The 20646-nt window shown below is 41.0% G+C and overlaps 1 protein-coding gene across 5 annotated transcripts in view; it reads left to right on the top strand.

The window, feature by feature from the left end:
- Positions 1-20646, top strand: part of abcc9 (ATP-binding cassette, sub-family C (CFTR/MRP), member 9) — a 189636-nt gene that overhangs the window by 15356 nt on the left and 153634 nt on the right. For 4 of the 5 annotated variants that reach the window (XM_048554004.2, XM_048554006.2, XM_048554003.2 and 1 more), the window contains exon 2: positions 13879-14020. In XM_048554004.2, the coding sequence (XP_048409961.1) occupies positions 13879-14020 (142 nt within the window). Of the gene's footprint in view, positions 1-13878; positions 14021-20646 lie in introns of those variants that run through there. The other variant, XM_048554007.2, reaches the window with a different exon arrangement.

The raw sequence follows: 20646 nt of genomic DNA, 5'->3' as shown, positions 1-20646 counted from the left end.
AACCAGATAAATAGAAAGCGGGACATAACACCAGCACTTTGTCGGAGGCTCACTGATGATGTTACCTAGAATGGTGACGAAACGTCTGAAAACGAACCTTCCAGCTCAGCGAGCAAACTCACATCCAGAGTCCCCTACTGTAATTTCAACCACCTGGTCGGGTTCATTCCCCAACACCAGGTCCAGTATGGCCCCTTCCCGAGTTGGACTACATACATACTGCTCTAGAAAACCCTCCTGGACACACCTTACAAATTCTGCTCCATCTTGACCCCTAACACTGAGTGAACCCCAGTCAATGTTGGGAAAATTAAAATCTCTCAAATCTTCCCTTGACCTTTCTGATCGATAACATCCACTTCTGCTTTCGCAATTATCATATATGCACTTGAGGAGTTCCAGACTCCTGAACTAGCTTCAGGTGGACCATGAATTTGACCAGGTGCATGACTGGGACCCATGCTTTTATCAAACCTTGGAACACTGAAGTTTTCTGAACTCCTGCATGCTACCTGGATATGACTGATTTTCACACGGGCAAACCACTTGCGTAGATATTTAAATTGTCAGTGGTTAGCACTGTTTTGCATGATTCAATCTGGTAATGTGGCTGCTGAAGTCTCAATCTCACTGGTATTGATTAGACCTCCCTTCAGGAAGAGAACTCTTTTGCGAAGATCTCTTTCTGGAATTTCCATGATCACAGCCTCATCATAGACCTCCTTCCATCTCAGCTTTATATTGCTTTTGCTTCAAAACTTGGCCTGGATTCCATTATTCTTTAAGTGTGACAATACTGTGGCTTTAAGAGATGCATTTTGTCCTGATTTTATTTGAAGAGTAGTTTTAAGATGGAGATGATGAGCAGTCCACACAGAGTCACTAGACTAAACATTTGAGGCCTTGGTGTAGTTTTTAAAGTCAGAACAATACAAGCAGCCTGAATAGGTGTGATCAAGTTCCAACAGAACCTGGGTTTTTAGTTTTCAGAAGCAACAGTTGCTGCTGGGGTCCTGAAGATATGGAAGCTTTTTTTCCTCCTCTCAGTTACAACTAAAAAGTTTGGGGTTCTCTTCCTGCTGCTGGAATTGCATATGAAACAAACCTTTTTTCTGAATTTGCCTTTGCAAATGGGGTTGTTTATGGGATGATGCTATATTGGAACAGTTAATTAGTAATAGTGACTGTATCTCTGATTTGATTAAACATTTCAATACAGTTGCAGCTAAACCAATTCTTTGATCTTTCTTTTGTTGTATTCTAACTATAGGGTATGAATAAAGTGCATTCTGCTTCAAATCTACATGTAATTTGACCAGTCAAATTACATCTAGAATTGAACACCTTACACTTCCCTTTAAAATAAGAAAAAAAATAGGATCTAGACTATCTTAATATATTTTGAGGGGTCTTGGTCCAGTCCATAACATAGGCCTCCTGCCAATATGTCTCTGGGGTTATTTGCTTGTTTAGTGGCATTTCCAGTGAGACAGTTTAATTTGAGAATGTAATCTGCAGAACACTGCTTCCGTTGACAAAATACATGACTTGAAGTGATAAGTCATCCTTAGTGGTACCATAATATCAACCCAAAATCTCACCTATGTCTTGATAAGTTCAGAATACTGGATTCTCAAAGGCAACATTGACTAGGTACTGCCTCAAAAGCATCTGGCCCTTTTGTTACAACCAAAATGGGATTAAAACACTGTTTCTCTTTGGCTCCACTACTCCTCTGGCCACAACATCAATTAAGTAAAGTCCTGAGATATAGTTATCATAGAGTGGACGAAAAATGAAAAGATCAATCAACCTGTTTTTCTAATAAACATAAAATTATTAATTTATCAAACATGTGACTAAAAATTGTTGGAATGAAAATTACTTAGCAAATTACAGATTTGGAATAGATCACAGGAATAAGAGGAATCTAGCTATGGAGAGATTTGAACAATGGGAAATCTCAAGAAGACATATGTAGACCACAATTTTTGAAAGAAGAATGAATTGCCTTATGGGGACTAAATCTGTTTAGTCCATAATAAGGGATCGAATGAGGACGTAATGCAGGTTTTGCTAAATGCTGAAAGATTCAAATGGTTTCGAATTGAATGTGGTGAAACATAATTTAAAAGGTGGAAGAGGTTGTGGAATTCTACAGCAGTTCCAATAGTAGGAAAGGATAATGTAGAACTTCTCTTTAGGAGATTGAATTAGTCAACAGTACAATAAGGCAGATTGTACGATATGTTTAGACATTGTTGATTACTTGGGCACAATTTTTTTTTAAACTTCGTTTGCCCTTCTTTACTGTTCTAAGTAAGAAATTTTAGTAAAACTGTGCCTGTCGGGAAAAGCAAAATTCTGTGGATACTCAAAACTGGACTTGAAACATTAAGTCTGCTCCACTTTCTATAGACCTTGCGGGACTTGCTCAGTTTCTCCAGCCTTTTCCGGTTTTATTTCAGCACCTGTTCATGACAATGATCCTCAGGTTTTTCTAAAGATTGCACTAGGGGAGGTAATGGCCTAGTGGTATTATCACTGGATTGTTAATCCTGAGACAGATGACGTTCTGGGAATCCATGTCCGAATCCTGCCACAGCAGAGGGTGGAATTGTGAATTCAATAAATAGGGTGGCACAGGGGCTCCGTGGTTAGGACAACTGCTTCACAGCGGCAAGTGTCTGGGTTCAATTCCAGCCTCGGGCGACTGCCTGTGTGCAGTTTGCACATTCTCCCCGTGACTATGTGGGTTCCCTCTGGGTGTCTGGTTTCCTCCCACAGTCCAACGATGTGCACGCTAGGTGGTTTAGCCATGCTAAATTGTCTGTACTGCCCAGGGATGGTTGGGCTAATCATGGGGAAATGCAGGGCTAGGGGAATGAGTCAGGGTGGGATGCTCCTCTTCAGAGGGGCTGTGTGGATTTTTTGGGCTGAATGGCCTGTCTCCACACTGTAGGTATTCTATGAATGTACAGGTAGGATATATCAGTCTAGGTACCTGAAAACCAGACATTTTTGTAACAAAAAGAACAAAGAACAAAATAGCACAGAAACAGGCCTTTTGGCCCTGCTATACTAAAACTGCCTTCACTTACACGATCTGTATCCCTCTGTTCCCTTCCTATCCATGTATTTGTCCAGGCGCTTCCTGCATGTTGCTCTTATGTGTGCTTCCACCATCTCCCCTGGCAGTGCATGCCAGCCACCCACCACCCTTTGTAGGAAAAAACTTCCCTCACACATCTTCATTTAAACATTCGCCACCCCCCCCCCCCCCCGCCGCCACCGGACCTTGAACCTGTGAGCCCTAGTAATTGATACCTTCACCCTGGGAAAAAGCCTCATTACTTTTCATTCTATCCATGCCATGTTATAAACTTCTATCAGGTCATCCCTCAACCTCCTGTGTTCTAGTGAAAACAAACCCAGTCTATCCTACCTTTCTTCATAGCTTAAACTCCCCCATACCAGGCAACATTCCGGTAAACCTCTTCTGTACCCTCTCCAAAGCATCCACATCCTTCTGGTAGCGTGGTGACCAGAACTGTGTGCAATAGGTGTGGCCTAACTAAAATTCTATAAAGCTGCTGCATAACTTGTCTATCTTATACTCAATGCCTCTTCCAATGAAGGCGAGAATGACATAGGCCTATTTTTACTACCTTATCTACCTGCACTGTCACCTTCAGTGATCTGTGGAGCTGCACACCCAGATCCCTCTGCATATCAATACTCCTAAAGATTCTGCCATTCACTGTATAATTTCTACCTGTACTTGACCTTCCATAATGCATCACCTCACATTTGTCTGGATTAAATTCCATCTGCCATTTTTCTGCCCATGCCTCCAACTGATCTATATCCTGCTGTATCCTCTGATAATCCTCCTCACTTATCTACAACTCCACTAATCTTTGTATCATCTGCAACCTTACTAAGTAGACCAGGCACATTTTCCTCCAAATTGTTTATGTAGACCACAAACAGCTTCGGTCCCAGCACCGACTGCTGTGGAAAATCACTCATGACGACACTCCATTCCAAAATGCATTCTTCCACCACTATCCTCTGTCTGCTATGACTAATTGAGTTCTGTATCCATCTTGCCAATTTACCCCTGATACCATGTGATTTCACCTTTTGTACTAGTCTGCTATGAGGGACCTTGTCAAAGGCTTTTCTGAAGTTTATGTAGACAATGTCAACTGTTTTTCCCTCCATCACCTTCGTCGCTTCCTCAAAAAAACTTGGTCAAATTAGTGAGGTGCAACACCCTCCACACAAAACCATGCTGTCTATCACTAAAAAGTGCACTTGCTTCCACTTGAATGTGGATCTTGTCCCTGAGAATCTTTTCCAATAATTTGTCTGGCACCAGTGTGAGGTTCACAGGCCAGTAATCCCCCAGATTATCCCTGCTACCCTTCTCAAACAATGAACCAACATTAGCTATTCGCCACTCCTCTGGGACCTCACCTGTAGCCAAAGAGGATACAAAAATCCCTGGCCATGTTTCATCAATTTGTTCCCTTGCCTTCTTCGGAATTCTGGGATTGATGCCATCAGGTCTTGGGGACTTACCTAAGTTAATATTTTTTAAGATGCACAACATCTCTTCATTTTTAATAGCAACCTGGCTTATAAATTTGACACTCCCTTCCCTGACATCAAGCATCAATTATAATTGAGTAAAATAAAATACTTACCTGGATTCTGTGATTATCTTTTCATTAGTGTGGTGAGGCCCCCAACTAGTTACGAGCTTCACTGCTTCACAAAATGTTCTGTGCTGTGCTCTCAGAAAATTCTTTGGACCCCCCTACCCCAACCCAGTCTGGCTTGATCTGAACTGCCCTTTGCCTGATTCGTCTGATCCAAAATCTGGAAACACACAAGATCTGACACAGCCAGAGGGTGCTGGATTCAAGCTACTGTCCCTGTAGTCTTAATTTACTAAGAATACGATGAATTTTCCTAAACATATTGGATTATGAGCATAACAATCAATTTATTGCAATAAAATCATGTATGAATTAAAATGACTCCACAGAAGCCAATATGCCATTACTGAGTCACCCTTTATTCAGATATGAATAGTACTTGACACTGACCTAGCTCCCTCCAAGCCCAGTCTCCTAGTGAGCAGAACCTCCGACACTCCTGTTTATATGTATCAGCCAGGGTTACCAGACTGGAGCAGGTTAACAGCTCCAACTCAGTGAACTCATATTCTATGAGTTCAATCTGGCTGACCTTGTTCCAATCATTACAGGAACAAGAAGCATTTAATCAGATCCTGTGTAGGTATGAGGTTACCTAAAATAACAAAACAAAAATTGTGATTACTTTAGAAGAGATCATAATGAAAATTTTTGATTCTTGATCTATCAAATGTATGATATCAAACACATAACAGCCTACTAGTTGTGAGGACAATTTTGTCTCCTTCTTGATACGGATAACTAAGGATGAAAAGATGTTGTCTAAAACTGAAAGGGGATTGAGATGGCCACCAGAAGTCAAATATGTCCAAGGAAATCATCTAAACTGTCTAACCAAAGTTCTTTAATCCTCTATGCCTTGATGGTTTTCTGCAGAAAACTTATGCCATTTCTAATTTGGGTTCTTTTGCTTTCTCCTGAGTGAATTAATAATTATCCCTAGATCTTGAATTGAGGGATTATGATGATCACAAAAAATTGTACTCATAGGCAGCCTTCACAAATCCATACAATGAATCATTTACCATTTGAACGTACTTAAACATATTTCCTTGTTACACCATTTAAAAAAAACCTGATCTGTTATTTTGCAGTGGAGTGTGAGGTATTACTAATATTAGTGTTAAAAGGATTGGCTGTCCAATAAATGAATGCTCCTATATCTGATGTTGATAAAGGCTATTTTTCCAGAGATATTGAAAATACATTAGGTATATCAGAAGCATTTTGTATGATGTTGGAATGATCAGTGACGATAATATTAACAATTGTAGCCTTGGTGTTGCTTTCCCTAAGACCATAAATGATACTGTCACAGTGGTTGTTTTTCTAGCTTTTGTATTTATTAGCTGCTGGACTGGACTTGTGTCAAGTGGTAAGAGAAACCCACACCCCCCACTCTCACCCCCTACTCCTACCCCCAAGTTAGCCTGAGTTTTAGCAAGTTACCTGCTTCAAACAGATTTGCCCAAGATGAAGCTCTGATAAGAACCATCTAGACTTGAAACGTTAGGTTGCTGTCTGTCCCTGTATGCTGCCCGACCCGCTGTGATCTCCAGCATTTGTTGCTTTCAGTTCCCTCTGACACTATTAGTCAGGGTGAACATTTTTCAATTCCAGCACATCAATGAGGATGACCTCCATCACTTTGCAAGGCACCGCTAGTGTGGCTCAAAACAGGGCATCCATGAAACACTGTTCTGAGGAAGGGTCACCGGACCCGAAACCTTAACTCTGTTTTCTCCTTCACACAGATCATGCCAGGCCTGCTGAACTTTTCCAGCAATATTGTTTTGTTCCTGATTTACAGCATCCACAGTTCTTTTGGTTTTTATCCATGAAACACAGGCAGCAGCAAGAATGGAATTGTTTTCTACCACATACTGAAACTTCACGATCAACATCACAATCCCTCACTCTATCTACCATTGCTTCAAGACAGGGAATTGCCTGAGCTCAATAACAATTGTCAAGGGCACACCATAAGCAGCAACAGTCAAAATAAGATACTAACTTGATAAAGCTTTTTTTTTGAGGGTCATGGGTCTTTTGGCCCGGCTCCCTGGAAAAGAAGGGGTGGCATGATGGCTCATTGATTAGCACTGCTGCCTGAAAGTACCAAAGACCCAAATTTGATTTCACCCTCAGGCGACTGTCTGTGAAGAGTTTGCACATTCTACCTGTGTCTGCGTGCGTTTCCTGCAGGGGCTCCTGTTTCCTCACACAGTCCAAAGATGTGCACGTTTGGTGGATTGTCCATGTTAAATTTCCCACGGTGTTCAAAGATGTGTAGGCTAGGTGGATTAACCATGGGAAATGGGTGAGATGCCCTTTAGAGGTTGGGTGTGGACTCACTGGGCCCAATGATTCGCTTCTACACTGTAGCGATTCTATGATGATCTATGAAAAGTGGTGAAAGCAACATCCTTGAATATGTTTAAGGCAGAAGTAGGTGGATTCTTCATTAGCAAGGGCTGAAACCTCATGGTGAGCAGGGATATAGATTTGAGTGTGTAATCGGATTATCAATCATTTCATTGAATGCCAGAGTGGCACGGGGGCTTGAAGGGCAAGTGATAGAGGCAAGAATTAAAGATTTGCAACTGCCTTCAGGCAGAAGTGCCAAATTGATGATCCACACTCTACCTAAGATTCCTAGCATCGTAGATGCCAACATTCACTGAATTTCATTCACTGCCTGTGATATCAAGAATGATTAAATGTATGGGTTGCAGCAAGGGTTTTGAGCCCTATACTGTTTTGACCATAATGCTGAAGACGTAGTTGTTCCAGAACTGTTGATCTAATATAGCTGCCCCAGTCCTGCTACACCACTGGAATTTTGTATGGTTGGTAAGTTGGTTACGTAGTGGACAGTGAAGAAGGTTATTCAAGATTACAATAGGATCATCTTCAACTGGGCTAGTGGGGCAGGGAATGACAGATGGAGTTAAATTCAGATAAATGCAAGGTATTGCATTTTGGTAAGACAAACTGGGGAGGGATGCACAGTCAATGGTAGGACCCTGGGGAGATCTAAGGATGCAGTTGTATAATTCATTCACAGGGTGGTGAAGAGGGCATTTGGTACAAGTACATTCATTGGGAAGAGTTGGAGTTGGGATGTTGTGTTACGGCTGTGCAAGACATTTGGCGTATTGCATACAGTTCTGGTCACTCCACCACGGGACGGGTGTTACTAAATTGGAAAGGGTGCAAAAAGGATTTACAAGCAAGTTACTAGGACTGGAAGGTTTGAGTTATAAGGAGGGGCTGGATAAGCCGGGACTTGTTGCCCTGGAGCCTAGGAGGCTGAGGGCAAAGATGGCAGACATTGTCTGTTACACCACTCCTGAGGGAAATGGATAAGGTGAATAGCTAAGGTCTTTTTCTGTGGGTAGAGAATCCCAAAAAATAGAGGGGATGGGCCTAAAGTGAGAGGGGAATGATTTAAAAGGGATCTGAGAGGCAACATTTTCACAGAGGGTGGTGCATATAGCCAGAGGAAGTGGTAGATAAAGGTACAGTCACAACATTTAAAAGACCTTTGGACAGGTACATGGATTGGAAAGGCTTCGACGGATATGGGCCTAAGGCAGACAAGTAGGGCTAATTTAGTTTGGAAAACCTGGTCAGCGTGGACGAGTTGGACTGAAGGGCCTGTTTCCATGCTGTGTGAAAGCAGTGGGCCCTAAAAACTGTTACATTCCAGAAACAGGGTGCAAAAGACTTGCTTGAATTTGAGGAAGTACTTGGACAATGTTCAGGCTTGGTCTGATTAGGCGTAACTGAAGGGCAAGGCAGTCACCACTTCAAAACAATGACGGTCAAACCACCTCCTCTTGACATTTAATGGCATCATTGGCAAATCCTCTACCATCACCATCCTGGTGGTTACAACTGACCAGAAACTTAACATATGAATATTTTATGAAGATGGGCCCTGACTCGAAACCTCAACTGTTCTCCTGCTCTGACGCTGCCAGTCCTGCTGCGCTCCTTCACCTCCACACTGTGTTATCTCTGACTCCAGCATCTGCAGTTCTTGCTATGTCCTAGCCATATGCATATTGGCTCTACGAGAGCAAGTTGGATACTAGAATTCTGTGGCATGCTCAAACCTTTTCAGCACTTACAAGACACAAGTCAGGAGTGTGATGGAATTTTCTCCATTTTTGTGGATGGGTACTATGCCAACAACACTTAGAAGTTCAGCACCGTCCAAAATAAGACAGCTTACTTGATTATATAGGTAAAATCTTCACCTCCTTCACCTTCTTGACATTTACCACTGGCTCACAGTGACAGCGGTGTATATCATCTGCAGGATCTTTGTATCAATTCACCAGGGCTTCTGCAACAGATTCTCCCTACCCTGAGACCTCTACTGCTTAGACCATGGGCCACAGGTCCATTGGTTTACCACCGGCCCAAGTCACACAGGATGGGATAAATATAGAGAAGTCTGAAATGAATTAGCATCTTTGAAAGTCGATGAATTGGCAAGATTGGATGACTCGTATCTCAGATTGATGAGGAAAAGGAAGGAGAAATAGTGGGAGCCCTAACCATCACTTTACAATACCATCTGGCTACAGATTCGAACACTGGAGGACTGCTGTCATTGAACCACTGGTGGAAAGGCTGCCTTTATTGACAATGCCAATGCTAGGTTGGGCAGTGACTGATTTGCACACAGGTGCCTGATGGGATGCTGCCAGCTGTCAGGGGAGGGGAATGAAAGCCTGCCAGGCAGCGGGGTACACCCAGCAATGTGGATCTCATCTAGAAATGGGGGAGGGGGTGGAAATAGGCAGCGAGGTAACTGGTTGTTGGGGGGGGGGGGGGTGTTGGGGGCAGGGGACAGGGTATCTGCAGCCTGATGCCTCTGTTGGAGTGTTGTAACAGACAATGTCTGCCATCTTTGCAGGAAAGCAGAGTTGTGGATTATCATCCAAGATCTCATTGAATGGCACAGAAGATTTGATGGGCTGAAAAACCTGTTTCTGCTCCTGTGTCTCATGGATTTATGGTCTTATTAAGTAGACAGTTTAGATTGTGGACCTCATTGCAATTGAACTCACGTAGCCTTCCTTAGGACTTTTGCTTCAGTGGATAAGAATCAATTTAAAATTCAGAAATGAAGCACTCTTAATGCTGCCATCTGGTGAGAATGTTGAGCAGATTCTTTCGGGCTCCTTTACATTGCTTTTGCAGGTTTTGACAACCTCCATTGATCAAGAGGAGAGTTTTCACAGATATTGTATCCCACAGGGTGTAATAGAGGACTGGCAGGAGGAATGAAGTTATTTTTCCAACTGGTAGACAATTGACAAGCTAGATATAACAGGGGTGGTGCAGTGACTCAGTGGTTAGCACTGCAGCCTCTCAGCACCAGGGACCCAGGTTCAATTCCACCCTTGGGCAACTGTCTGTGTGGAGTTTGCACATTCTCCCCGTGTCTGCATGGGTTTCCTCCAGGCGCTCTGGTTTCCTCCCCCAGTCCAAAGATGTGCAGGCTAGGTTGATCAGCCGTGCTAAATTGCCTGTGGTGTTCAGGGGGATGGGTCAGGGTGGGGCACGTCAAGGGGCAGTGTGGACTTGTTGGGCTGAAGGGCCTGTTTCCACACTGTAAGGAATCTAATCTCTAAATAATTAATTATTATTTGGTTAATTTTACTAATTAATTAAAGCAGTATTAATACTAACTGGTCAATAAAATGCACATCATATCTGTAAATCAATAAATGAAACTGATCTGTCAGAAGGAAACTAAAGATTATTTAAATTTACCATTTCTTTGTCGACATGTTATGGCAAAGTAACGCCGTAAGCTAATAGATGATATTAGTCCTTTCTGGTGTGAAATAAAGTAATGGTAGTCACATATCCTAAGCTAGCATGGCTCCATGTGAATGGAGCGTGAGACTTCCATGATGCAGTCAACTTGTGTCAAATGGACAAGCCAAGATGGGCTACATAGAACCCAGAATCCCTACAGTGTGAAAAGATGCCATTTGGCCTATCGGGTCTGCACCAACCCTCCAAAGACCATCCCACCCTAACCCAGCCCCCTACCTGTGTAACCGAACACTGGCCATGGCTAATCCACCTAGACTGCACATCCCCGGATACTATCGGCAATTGAACATGCTCAATCCAATGAACGTATATATCTTTGGATTGTGGGAGGAAATGGAGTACTCACATAGACGCAGGGAGAATGTGCAAACACCACGCAGTCACCAAAGGCTGGAATCGAACCTGGTTCCCTAGCATTGTGATGTCCAGTGCTAACCACTGATCCACTGTACTACCCATATTGTTTATCCTCAATTTCTATTGTGATGACACCGAGGTATATATAAAATGTGTGTGCATGTGTGTTTTGATATCATTTGCTGTGAGCTTGTGTTCTTGGAGATCTGAATTGGAGGTGGGGTGTGTTTGAAGATGACAATTGGCTTTTGTGTAAAATGAACAAAACTACAATACCCATCATTCCAACTTGCCTGGAGTTTCTGGGGAGAGAACTTTCCAGAGAGATGCAAGAAAGTCGTTCAAGAGGAAAGCATTCCAAAGTGATGAGAAGTCTTTTAATTGAGTAACATGTGCTAAGTGGCATTTCTAAGAGAAAAAAATTCTAAAGTAATAACATGTCTCCGAGCAATAAGTTATTATTCGTCTCAGACCAAACTGTGGAGACTCAGTTGGTGGAAAAGAATTAAAGTTAAGATTTTGGAGTTTAAGAAAAGAGGAACTGCGGGCATAGTATTGCACTGGAAGGAAACTAATTCATAAATGTATTAATAATTAAGATAGACTTATCTACAGCTCTATCAGATGAGGTAAGATTTTAATCACATCCAGACATCAAAGTATTAAAACAAGCAGACACATCTCTCTCAGAAATGAACTGGTGCAGTACTGGATGTTCTTAGAATTGCAGCGGTGTTGTAAGTAGTACCACGCTTGGGTTATTTCTATTGTCTGTTTAAAATCATTGAATCTGTGTGATAATGAATTGGAGCAATTTCCTCTCATATTTATCTTCATTTGAAGTGTAGAAATTGGGAGCAGGAGTAGGCCATTCTGTCCTTTGAGCCTGCATCACCATTCAGTATGATCATCGCTGATCCTGTATCTCAATGCCACATTCCTACTTTCTTCCCATAACGCTTGAAGCCTTTAAAATCTGAAAAAAATCAAAGGCCTGTCCTCCACTGGCTGATGTGGTGGAGAATTACTCAGGAGCAGTGGCCTTTGAGTGAAAAACTGTTTCCTTATATCTGTTCTAAATGATCCACCACAAATCCTGAGACTTTCTCTTGGTTCTAGACTCTGCAGCGGGGGGAAGCATCGGCGCTGCAGTGTCTGTTCAGCCCTGTTGGAATATTATATGTTCCAGTCAGTTCCCCACTTGTCCCAAAACTCAAGTGAAGAGAAGCCTAGTTGAACTAATCTCCCTCCTAGGACAGTTCTGCCGTCCCTGGTATCAGCCTAGTGAACCTCCACGGTACTCCCTCTATGGTAAATATATCCTTTCTTAGGTATGGAGACCAACACAGGCAATACTCAAGGTGTCATTTCCCCAAAGGCTGTGTAACTGCAGAAAGAAAGGCATCCTGACTTCTGATCAAAAATTGTCTTACAATGAAGACCAATATCCATTTTCCTTTCTAATTGCTTGCTGCATCTGCCTGTGTATTTTCATTTACTGGTGTTTAGGAAACCCAGATCTCTCAGTATATGTACATTTCCCAATATATTACCACTTAAACAACACCACACCTTTCTGTTTTAACATTAAGATGCACAAATTTACATTTAGCTTACATTTAAGTGCATCTGCCATGTGTTTGCTCACCCACTCAACTTGCCTAAATCACCTTGGAGCCTCTTAGCATTTTCCTCATAACTACAATCCCACCCAGTTTTATGTTGCATTTGGTTCCTCCATCCAGATCATTTGCATATATTATGAATAGTGCCCAACCAAATGCCACTCAGGAAAAAAAAGATCAATTTATTCCATTCTATGTTTTCTGTCTGCCATCCAATGTCCTACTCCTGCTCCTATTTTCTATGTTTCTGTTTCTCAAACTGTACCAAAGATATATTACATACATTCCAATTGCTTTCACTTTGCCCACAACTATCTTAAGAAGGAAAACCCTTCTGAAAACCCAAATGCACCACATCCGCAGGTTCTCCCTTTGTCAATTCATCGATGAGTTGCATCCTAAAAAGAAACTACAGGAGATTTGGTAGGTACAGTTTGCCTTTCACAAACCCATGCTGGGAGCTATTTCATATCCCAAGGATTCTTTCCAAATGGTCTTTAATCACATCATTTACAATGGACTCTAGCATTTGCCCCACTACTGATGTTGGGCTGACTGGCCTGAAAGTCCGTGTTTTCCCTGCCTTCCTTCTTAAATTGCGGGTTACATTTGCCCCGTGCAATCTGTAGGACTTGCTATACGGAATTGCAGTTAGTAACCACCGAAACATCGAATATTTCCAGAGCCACATTTTTTAGTCATGTGGAATTTAGACTATCAGGGCCTGGTGATTTGTCAGTCTTAAACCCTATTAATTTCCTCAGCATCATTGCCTTGCCAATCTCTTTCAATTCTACCCTCTCATTTCCATTTTTTTTCTGTTGTTAATAAATTTTTGTTTTGTCTTATTGCTAAACCAATTGTGCTTCAGTAAATTCAGCCACATTTCTATTGGGGATCTGATTTGTCCAATACTAACATCAACTGGACATTTCCTAAGAACACTTGGGGCCAGTAGGTCATAATACTCCATTCTTAAAATAATCATTGATCAAAATAAAGCATAATTAAGGCAATATATGTAGTATACAGTTTACAATTAATGGTGATAATTTTGATTTTGAACACCAGAATAAAGTGGACCAGAGTATATTGGATACCACCCATTGTCAATTTCTCTCAATTATTTTGTTGAAATCAATCTGAATGAAAATGAGGAGAGATGTATAATGAGAGGCTGTTCTGATATTGCTTGCTTTACACAATCCACCAAAAGCAAATTTGCTTCTTATTTCAATATGTTTTCTTCAAATTTTGTGTTCTGTTTTCGTCTATTTTCTAAGAATGAATTGAATTTTCAATTTCAGGTTGGGGAAGCCAAAGTTCAAAGGTTCAGATCCACCATAACACATGGTTGCACTTCCCTGGACACAGTTTACGATGGATTCTTACATTTATACTCCTCTTTGTTCTCGTCTGTGAAATTGCAGAGGGAATGGTTTCAGATCGGTATGGTTTGAATTTATTACATACTTAACATCTCACTGAAATATTGTAAGTGTGACAGTAAGATTAAAATATATGGATCAACTGTTTCGACTGCATTAATGTTTTATAATTGGTGAAAAGAAATGTTAAAAGGTAAAATTCGTACCTTTGCTCATTTGAGAGAAAGGGTTGAACATGAGAGTAAAAATGATAGTGTTGTTTGAACATGTCTGTATAGATTCACCTGTATGGATTGAATCTGTCTTCAGAAAAATGAACTAGAAAAATTTATTCAGGTCACCAGAGGTGAATAGAATCTGGCAAATTTAAATTGTCAGTGAGCATGATTGATGTACTGAATAGAAGGTACATCAGGGTGGAATAGGAAGTGAAAGGAAGGTAGAATTCAGAGGACATGAGTACAGCTAGTTTGACTTTGATCCTCCATAATGGTCAGTTTCCTGTGTATGACCAGGCATAGATTCATCATGGAAACTGTGGACCATAATGTTGTGTCTATGCCAACCTACAGAGACAGTCATACATCCGCAATTCAGAAATGGCGATAAACACTTTTATCCTGGTCTTTAAATCTTTCAATGACTTTGTCTTGCCCTACCTCCTATGTGTGATCTCTGCAGCTATGTGTCATTGCAGGTAACCGCTCATCTTTTTAAAAACTTCTCTTTTTTTTTATGATGGACAGCCACTCATTTACTCATCTCACATGTGTGCCATCTCCAATTACTGCCCTTTTTTTTTCCCTAGTATCCTGAAAACTCTTCTCATAGATTGTAGGGATCCTATAAGAGAATTGGAGCTGTAGGCTATAATCTGCATGTTGCCACTTTAACTCAGACTCCCAAAGTTAGATTTAACACTACGCCATCTCACATTTAGTGTGTAAACTTAAGAACAGCCAGAGGCCCTTGAACCTTCTTTGCCATTCAGTATGTTCATGGTTGATTGAACACATCAATACGTTTTACCCACACTGTCCCAATGACCCTGTACATCAGTGGTGATGAGACATCTGTCAATCTTTACCTTAAACTTACTCAAAGACTGAGCTTACGCAGCCCTCTGTGGTAGAGAATTCCAAAGGTTACAATGCTCATTGTAAAAGGAATTCTTCCCATCCTGGACAGAAATGGCATCTACCTTATTTTTAAATTATGTCTTCTGGGTTGAAACTCCTCAAAAAGGGAGACGTCTTGTCTGCGTCTACCCTGTCTATCCCTTTAAATATTTTCCGACTTCTGATAAGATCACGTCTCATTCTTTAAAACTCTCTTTTCAAAGGGCAGTCCCAGCATGCTGGGAACAAGTCTGGTGAGTCTTTGTTGCACTCCCTCAATTGCAATAATAACTTTCCTGAGATGAGTAAACAGAATCTCACACACTACTCCAGATGGGGCATAACAATCAAAGCAAGATTGCACTACCCCTGAACTCAAACCCCCTTGTAATAGACAGCTAGATTCATTAGTATATCTTTGCTTTACAACCTCTTAGTGTTTCAGAAATGTCCTGCATATCTGATTTTCTTAATGAGGTGGATAATGTCACATTTTTCCACATTGTATTCCATCTGTCATGTTTTTGCCCATTCTCCTGGAGGCAGTTTACATCTTCATCACAACACATACTCCCACTTAATCATTTGTGTCACCTGCAAATTTGGAAATATTACATTTGGTCCCCAGTTGCAATTCATTGACATTTTTCTTTTAAAGATTAGATTCCCTACAGTGTGGAAACAGGCCCTTCAGCCCAACAAGTCCACACCACCCTTTGGAGCATCCCACCCAGACCCATTCCCTTATAACCCATACACCCCTGAACACTACAGGCAATTTAGCATGGCCGATCCATAAAGCCTGCACATCTTTGGGCTGGTGGAGGAAACCAGAGCGAACCCACACAGACACAGGGAGAACATGCAAATTCTGCATGTATTACTCGTTATACTGGGCACAGTTTCTCTCAACTTTAATGCGAGCAACTTTTAGACTCCCAAAGGGGATCATCAGCCACTTGACTTGGCTTTTAGGGACCTAACATTTTCCATTTGCCATAACAAGTGGAAGTCAGACATTATTTTGTTGTTTAATGATCATAAAATCTATTATTTATACTTTTCGTTACATCTGTCACTTATGGTTCACAACCTAATTATGTTACATGTCCAGAGTTCATGAATGGAGGTTTTTGGTTTTTATTTGGGAATCTTATTATAGTCAGAATTGATATATTAACTTGGCTATCCAATGGTTTTCCTACATTTTGGGATGGTCATGTCTAAACAGAAATAATCAACGGTGGAAAAAAAGTATGGTTGATCAAAACATAAAAAGGCAATTGCAACATTGAACACTAAAATGAAATAAGGAACTGCGGATGCTGGAGATCTGAAACAAACAAGCACGGAAAATGCTGGAGAAACTCAGCAGATCTGAAGAGAAACACCTGAACATTTCGAATCCAGCGACTGAAATTGATTGCTCTGAGGAAGGGTCACTGGATTTGAAATGTTAACACATTTTTCACTTCAGGCCTGCAGAGCTTCTGCAGCGATTCCTGGTTTTGTTTGCACAATTAATCACATTTTATTTCATTATTCTTGGGATATAGAGGCATCGATCAATAACTGGAGATTGCATCGATCAATGAGGCTAACTGGAGTTGTCTGAATGATATCCCACTGTGTATATGCAAAATTAACTGCGTAACACATAACCGATTCTGAGGCAGTGCTCAATATATTTAGAATCTAGATATGCTTCATTGCATTCCTTTATTTAATGTTAAATGAATAATAGACATAATCCGTGAGTCTATTGTCTTAAAATTCATAACTTCAAAGTGCATGCATATGAACTTTAAACTGGGCATCAGTTAAAATGGACAAAAAGAAGTGTGAAAGACCTTTTTCTTCATTGTGAGAACTTTACTTCCTTGATAACTGAATGATGGAAGATCTTTGTTAAGCAACCCCACACACTCTGAACCACCCTCAACTGTACGACTTCTGCTCTGTTTCATATATACCGCACACACAACTCCGAGATCTGTGCGTGAACAACTAACCTTAGAGAGAACATTATTGAAAAATCTCTGCCTGTATTGTGTCTGTAAGAAATATTCTACGAAATTTGGTGCATGTGGTTAAATATCCCTGCCTTATGCACCTCTGTGACTGGTTAGGTCATAGAGCTATAGAAGTTTATTGCATGGAAACAGGCTGTTTGGCCCAACTTGTCTATGCCAACCAAATTTCCCAATTAATGAAGCCAATTTTGTGTTCAATTGGCCAGGTCTCCCTGGATTCCATGAGATTTAACCTTCTTCAACAATCCACCATGCAGTACCTTGGCAGCAGCCTTGCTAAAGTCCATGTAGACAATGTCCACCGCATAGCCCTTATCTACATTTCTTGAACGCCCCTTCTAAAAACTCAAATTAAATTCATAGAGACACCATTTCCCATGCATGAAGCTGACCATCCCAAATGATTCCTTGCCTCTCCAGATGCCTGTGGATCCTGTCTGTCAGAAACTACTCTAACAACTTACCCAGCACAGACATTAGGCACACAGGTCTGTAATTCCCAGGCATTTCCCTGCAGCCTTTCTTAAATAATGCCACACCATTAGCCATCCTCCAATCTTCGGGCACTTCACCCATGGCTGTCGATGGTACATAATGACTTCTATTAGGTATTACATTCTCAGGCAAAGTATTTCTGAGCATAAAACATCCGTCGTAGGGAGTCGAGATCATCTCTGTGAACAGAATCGTAGTATTCCTTGAGCAATTTATAAATCTTGGCAGGTGTACACTACTGGCAATACATTAGAAGCTTATTTAATGAGTCATGCTTCTAGGATGAATTGTGATGTCAGTTTTATGTGGCACTGTAGAAATAGCCAAAGGAAACTGGAAAATCGTCTTAAAAAGCACTTGAATTTCACTGTCAATTTGGAACACAAATCTAAGCATGCTTGCAAGACATTTTTAAACCACTTTAAAGTTACAGCAGTGACAAATGATAACATTATTTAATTCCATCACAGTGTCAGTTAGATATCAAACAGTTGCACTAAGCAAAGTTTATTCCATTGGAAATGAAGTATCTCTCTACTATATGTTTGCTTTTGTGGGTCCACAGAAAACATACTGTACTGTGCTGTAGTGCTTTTCTCACTAAACACTCCAAGCATTTGCAACATTCCAGTGCATTAGGTTATCAACATCCTTTGTGAATTAGTCAAGGTGAGGGATACTGGAAAGAAAGGGGGTACATTCAGAATATAGTAGTTTTAGTAAGGTCTGGAGGCTTTGTGTGTGTTGGCTCATTTGTGTTCAACAAAGGCTAGTTAGTACAAATGAATAAATGACCATTGTAAAGACCATTTTTTTTTGGATTGTGGATTAAATATAGGAAAAACTATTGCTTTAAAGCAAGGAAACAGTCTAAGAAGATGGTTGTAGTATTTAAAGCAAATTACAGGAGTGTATTATGAGTAAATGTGTAATGTTGCTTTATTGGAGCAGCAAGGGCGAATACCTGACAAAGCAGCATTGCTTGTGTGTATTCAGGGCAATACTCCCCAGTGACAGTCTTTTGACTTTTCAATTGGTACCCAATTGTTGTGGGCTCAGGAGAGCTCAGTATTGTATCCTGATTGGTTTCTAGGCAGCTGTATATGGACAATACATCCAGCAAAGAAGAAGCATCCAACTCTCCTCTCTCTCCTGTGTGTGATGAATTAGAAAACAGTCCCAAGTGGCTACCTCTTGTCCTGACCTTTCTCTGTGAATTCCTTTCTCTGCAAATCCCATACAAAAAGGAAAAAGGGGAAATCTTCAACAAGTGAGTGAGAGGCTGAGGATCAATGACCCATAACCTCATGTTGTCAGCAAAGGAATTGAAAGGAACTGAAAGCCTAATGCTATATCTGTACTTCCTCTGTTTTTTTTTTTCTCTTTCTCCACAAATAATAATTATGTCTTCTCTTGTTTTGTCTCTTTACATGTATGAGAATGTAAAAAGGGGTAGCTTTTCAGTTCTGGGGCAAAGGTATGGGGTTGTCACTAGGTAACAGAATCGGAGGAGCTACGATGGGCTGAATGGCCTCCTCCTACACCCTAACAATTCTATGATTCTGTCATAAGTTAGCAATTCATGTTTCTTTTGCCATTGGTTAAAAACAATTGATTTGCAAATAAAAAGCTATTTACTCGTTAATGAGAAAAGAAAGCCTGTTGTATATTTCCTTTTAACTTGTTAGATGGCGATGCAGAATTGAACAATTTGGTGGGTTTGGCAAATTTTCATAGTTGTTGCAAATGTCGGAATAGTGGAGCTTGATTTACAGTGCCCAGGGAGTTATGACACCAGGTAATTTCAATAATAACTTGACATCAACCCTAATCACCAAGATCTAATTTTGAGGTTGTGTTCCTTTGTGCTGAATTGCACCCTGTTGGGAAATGGTTTCCCTGTATATACCCTATTCAAATCTTTAATCATCTTAAACAACATAAGCTGATCACTATTAATTTTTCTATACTTGAAGAAAAGTTAAGCCTGGCATAAATAATCTATCCACATAATTTGTCCAGTTATACATGGCATTAGTGAGACCACAAGTTAAGTACTGAATTAGAATTAGTTTTATTGTTACGTGTACGCGAGTACAGGAGTACAATGAAAAATTCGTAATGTCGCCATTTCTGCCGCTTAGTCCAAAGGTAGCTCAGTACAAAATCTTAGGTACAACGTAGAAAAATAAGGAAATACGGCTAAAAGTACAACATTGCAGTCCTCCTCAATTGCTTAACCATGCTGGGCTCACACTCCCCACAAGATCTCGATTTCCTCCCCATGCTGGGTCTAATGTCCTCATGCTGGATGCTGAAACAGATGCTGGGAGATATCGGGCTGCCTGCTCCACTGCAGATGCTGAGGAACGTCAATAGTTGCCGCTCTGGGCTCGATCTCCCATGTGCTGAGATCACTGTCTTGCTGTTCCCCCCCTGCTCTCGCATTCTCGCCTGCCCTGGCTCGATTTCCCCCTACTGAAGGTAAGTAGATTAAGGTAAGGAATACAATGTAGTGAAGGAAGAAAGAAAGTTTTTAAAAAAGTAATAGCGGACAACCCGCTGCATTGCTGCTCTGCTGCCATCTTGGACATGTTCTGCATGCAATGCTGTTCACCATACTTAAAAAAAGTAAGTTAATGCGTCGACTCTTTGACTCTATGGATTCTATGATTCCATTGGAAGCATGTCAAAGATGATTTCCTAGAATAACATCTGGAATAAGCAGATTTCCTCGTGTGAAAAGCTGGACAGTCTAGGCCTATATCCTTGAGAATTTGGAAGAGTCAGATGTGACATAATTGAAACCTAAGATCCTGAAGAGTCTTGACCAGGTGGATACTGACAGGATGTTTCCTCTTTTGCGAGAATCTAGAAGTATATGGGCCATTGTTACAAAAATAAGGTGCACCCATTTAAGCCAGGGATGAGGAAAGATGTTTATTTCTGTCAGAGGGTTGTGAGTCTTTGGAATTCCCTCCCTCGAACACGGAACATGGAATCTTTAAATATTTCAGGGAAGAGTCAGGTAAATTCTTGAT

Source organism: Stegostoma tigrinum, chromosome 25 (assembly GCF_030684315.1).
Source record: "Stegostoma tigrinum isolate sSteTig4 chromosome 25, sSteTig4.hap1, whole genome shotgun sequence".
Classification (NCBI taxonomy): Eukaryota; Metazoa; Chordata; class Chondrichthyes; order Orectolobiformes; family Stegostomatidae; genus Stegostoma; species Stegostoma tigrinum.
This window is presented reverse-complemented; position numbering and strand designations above follow the sequence as displayed.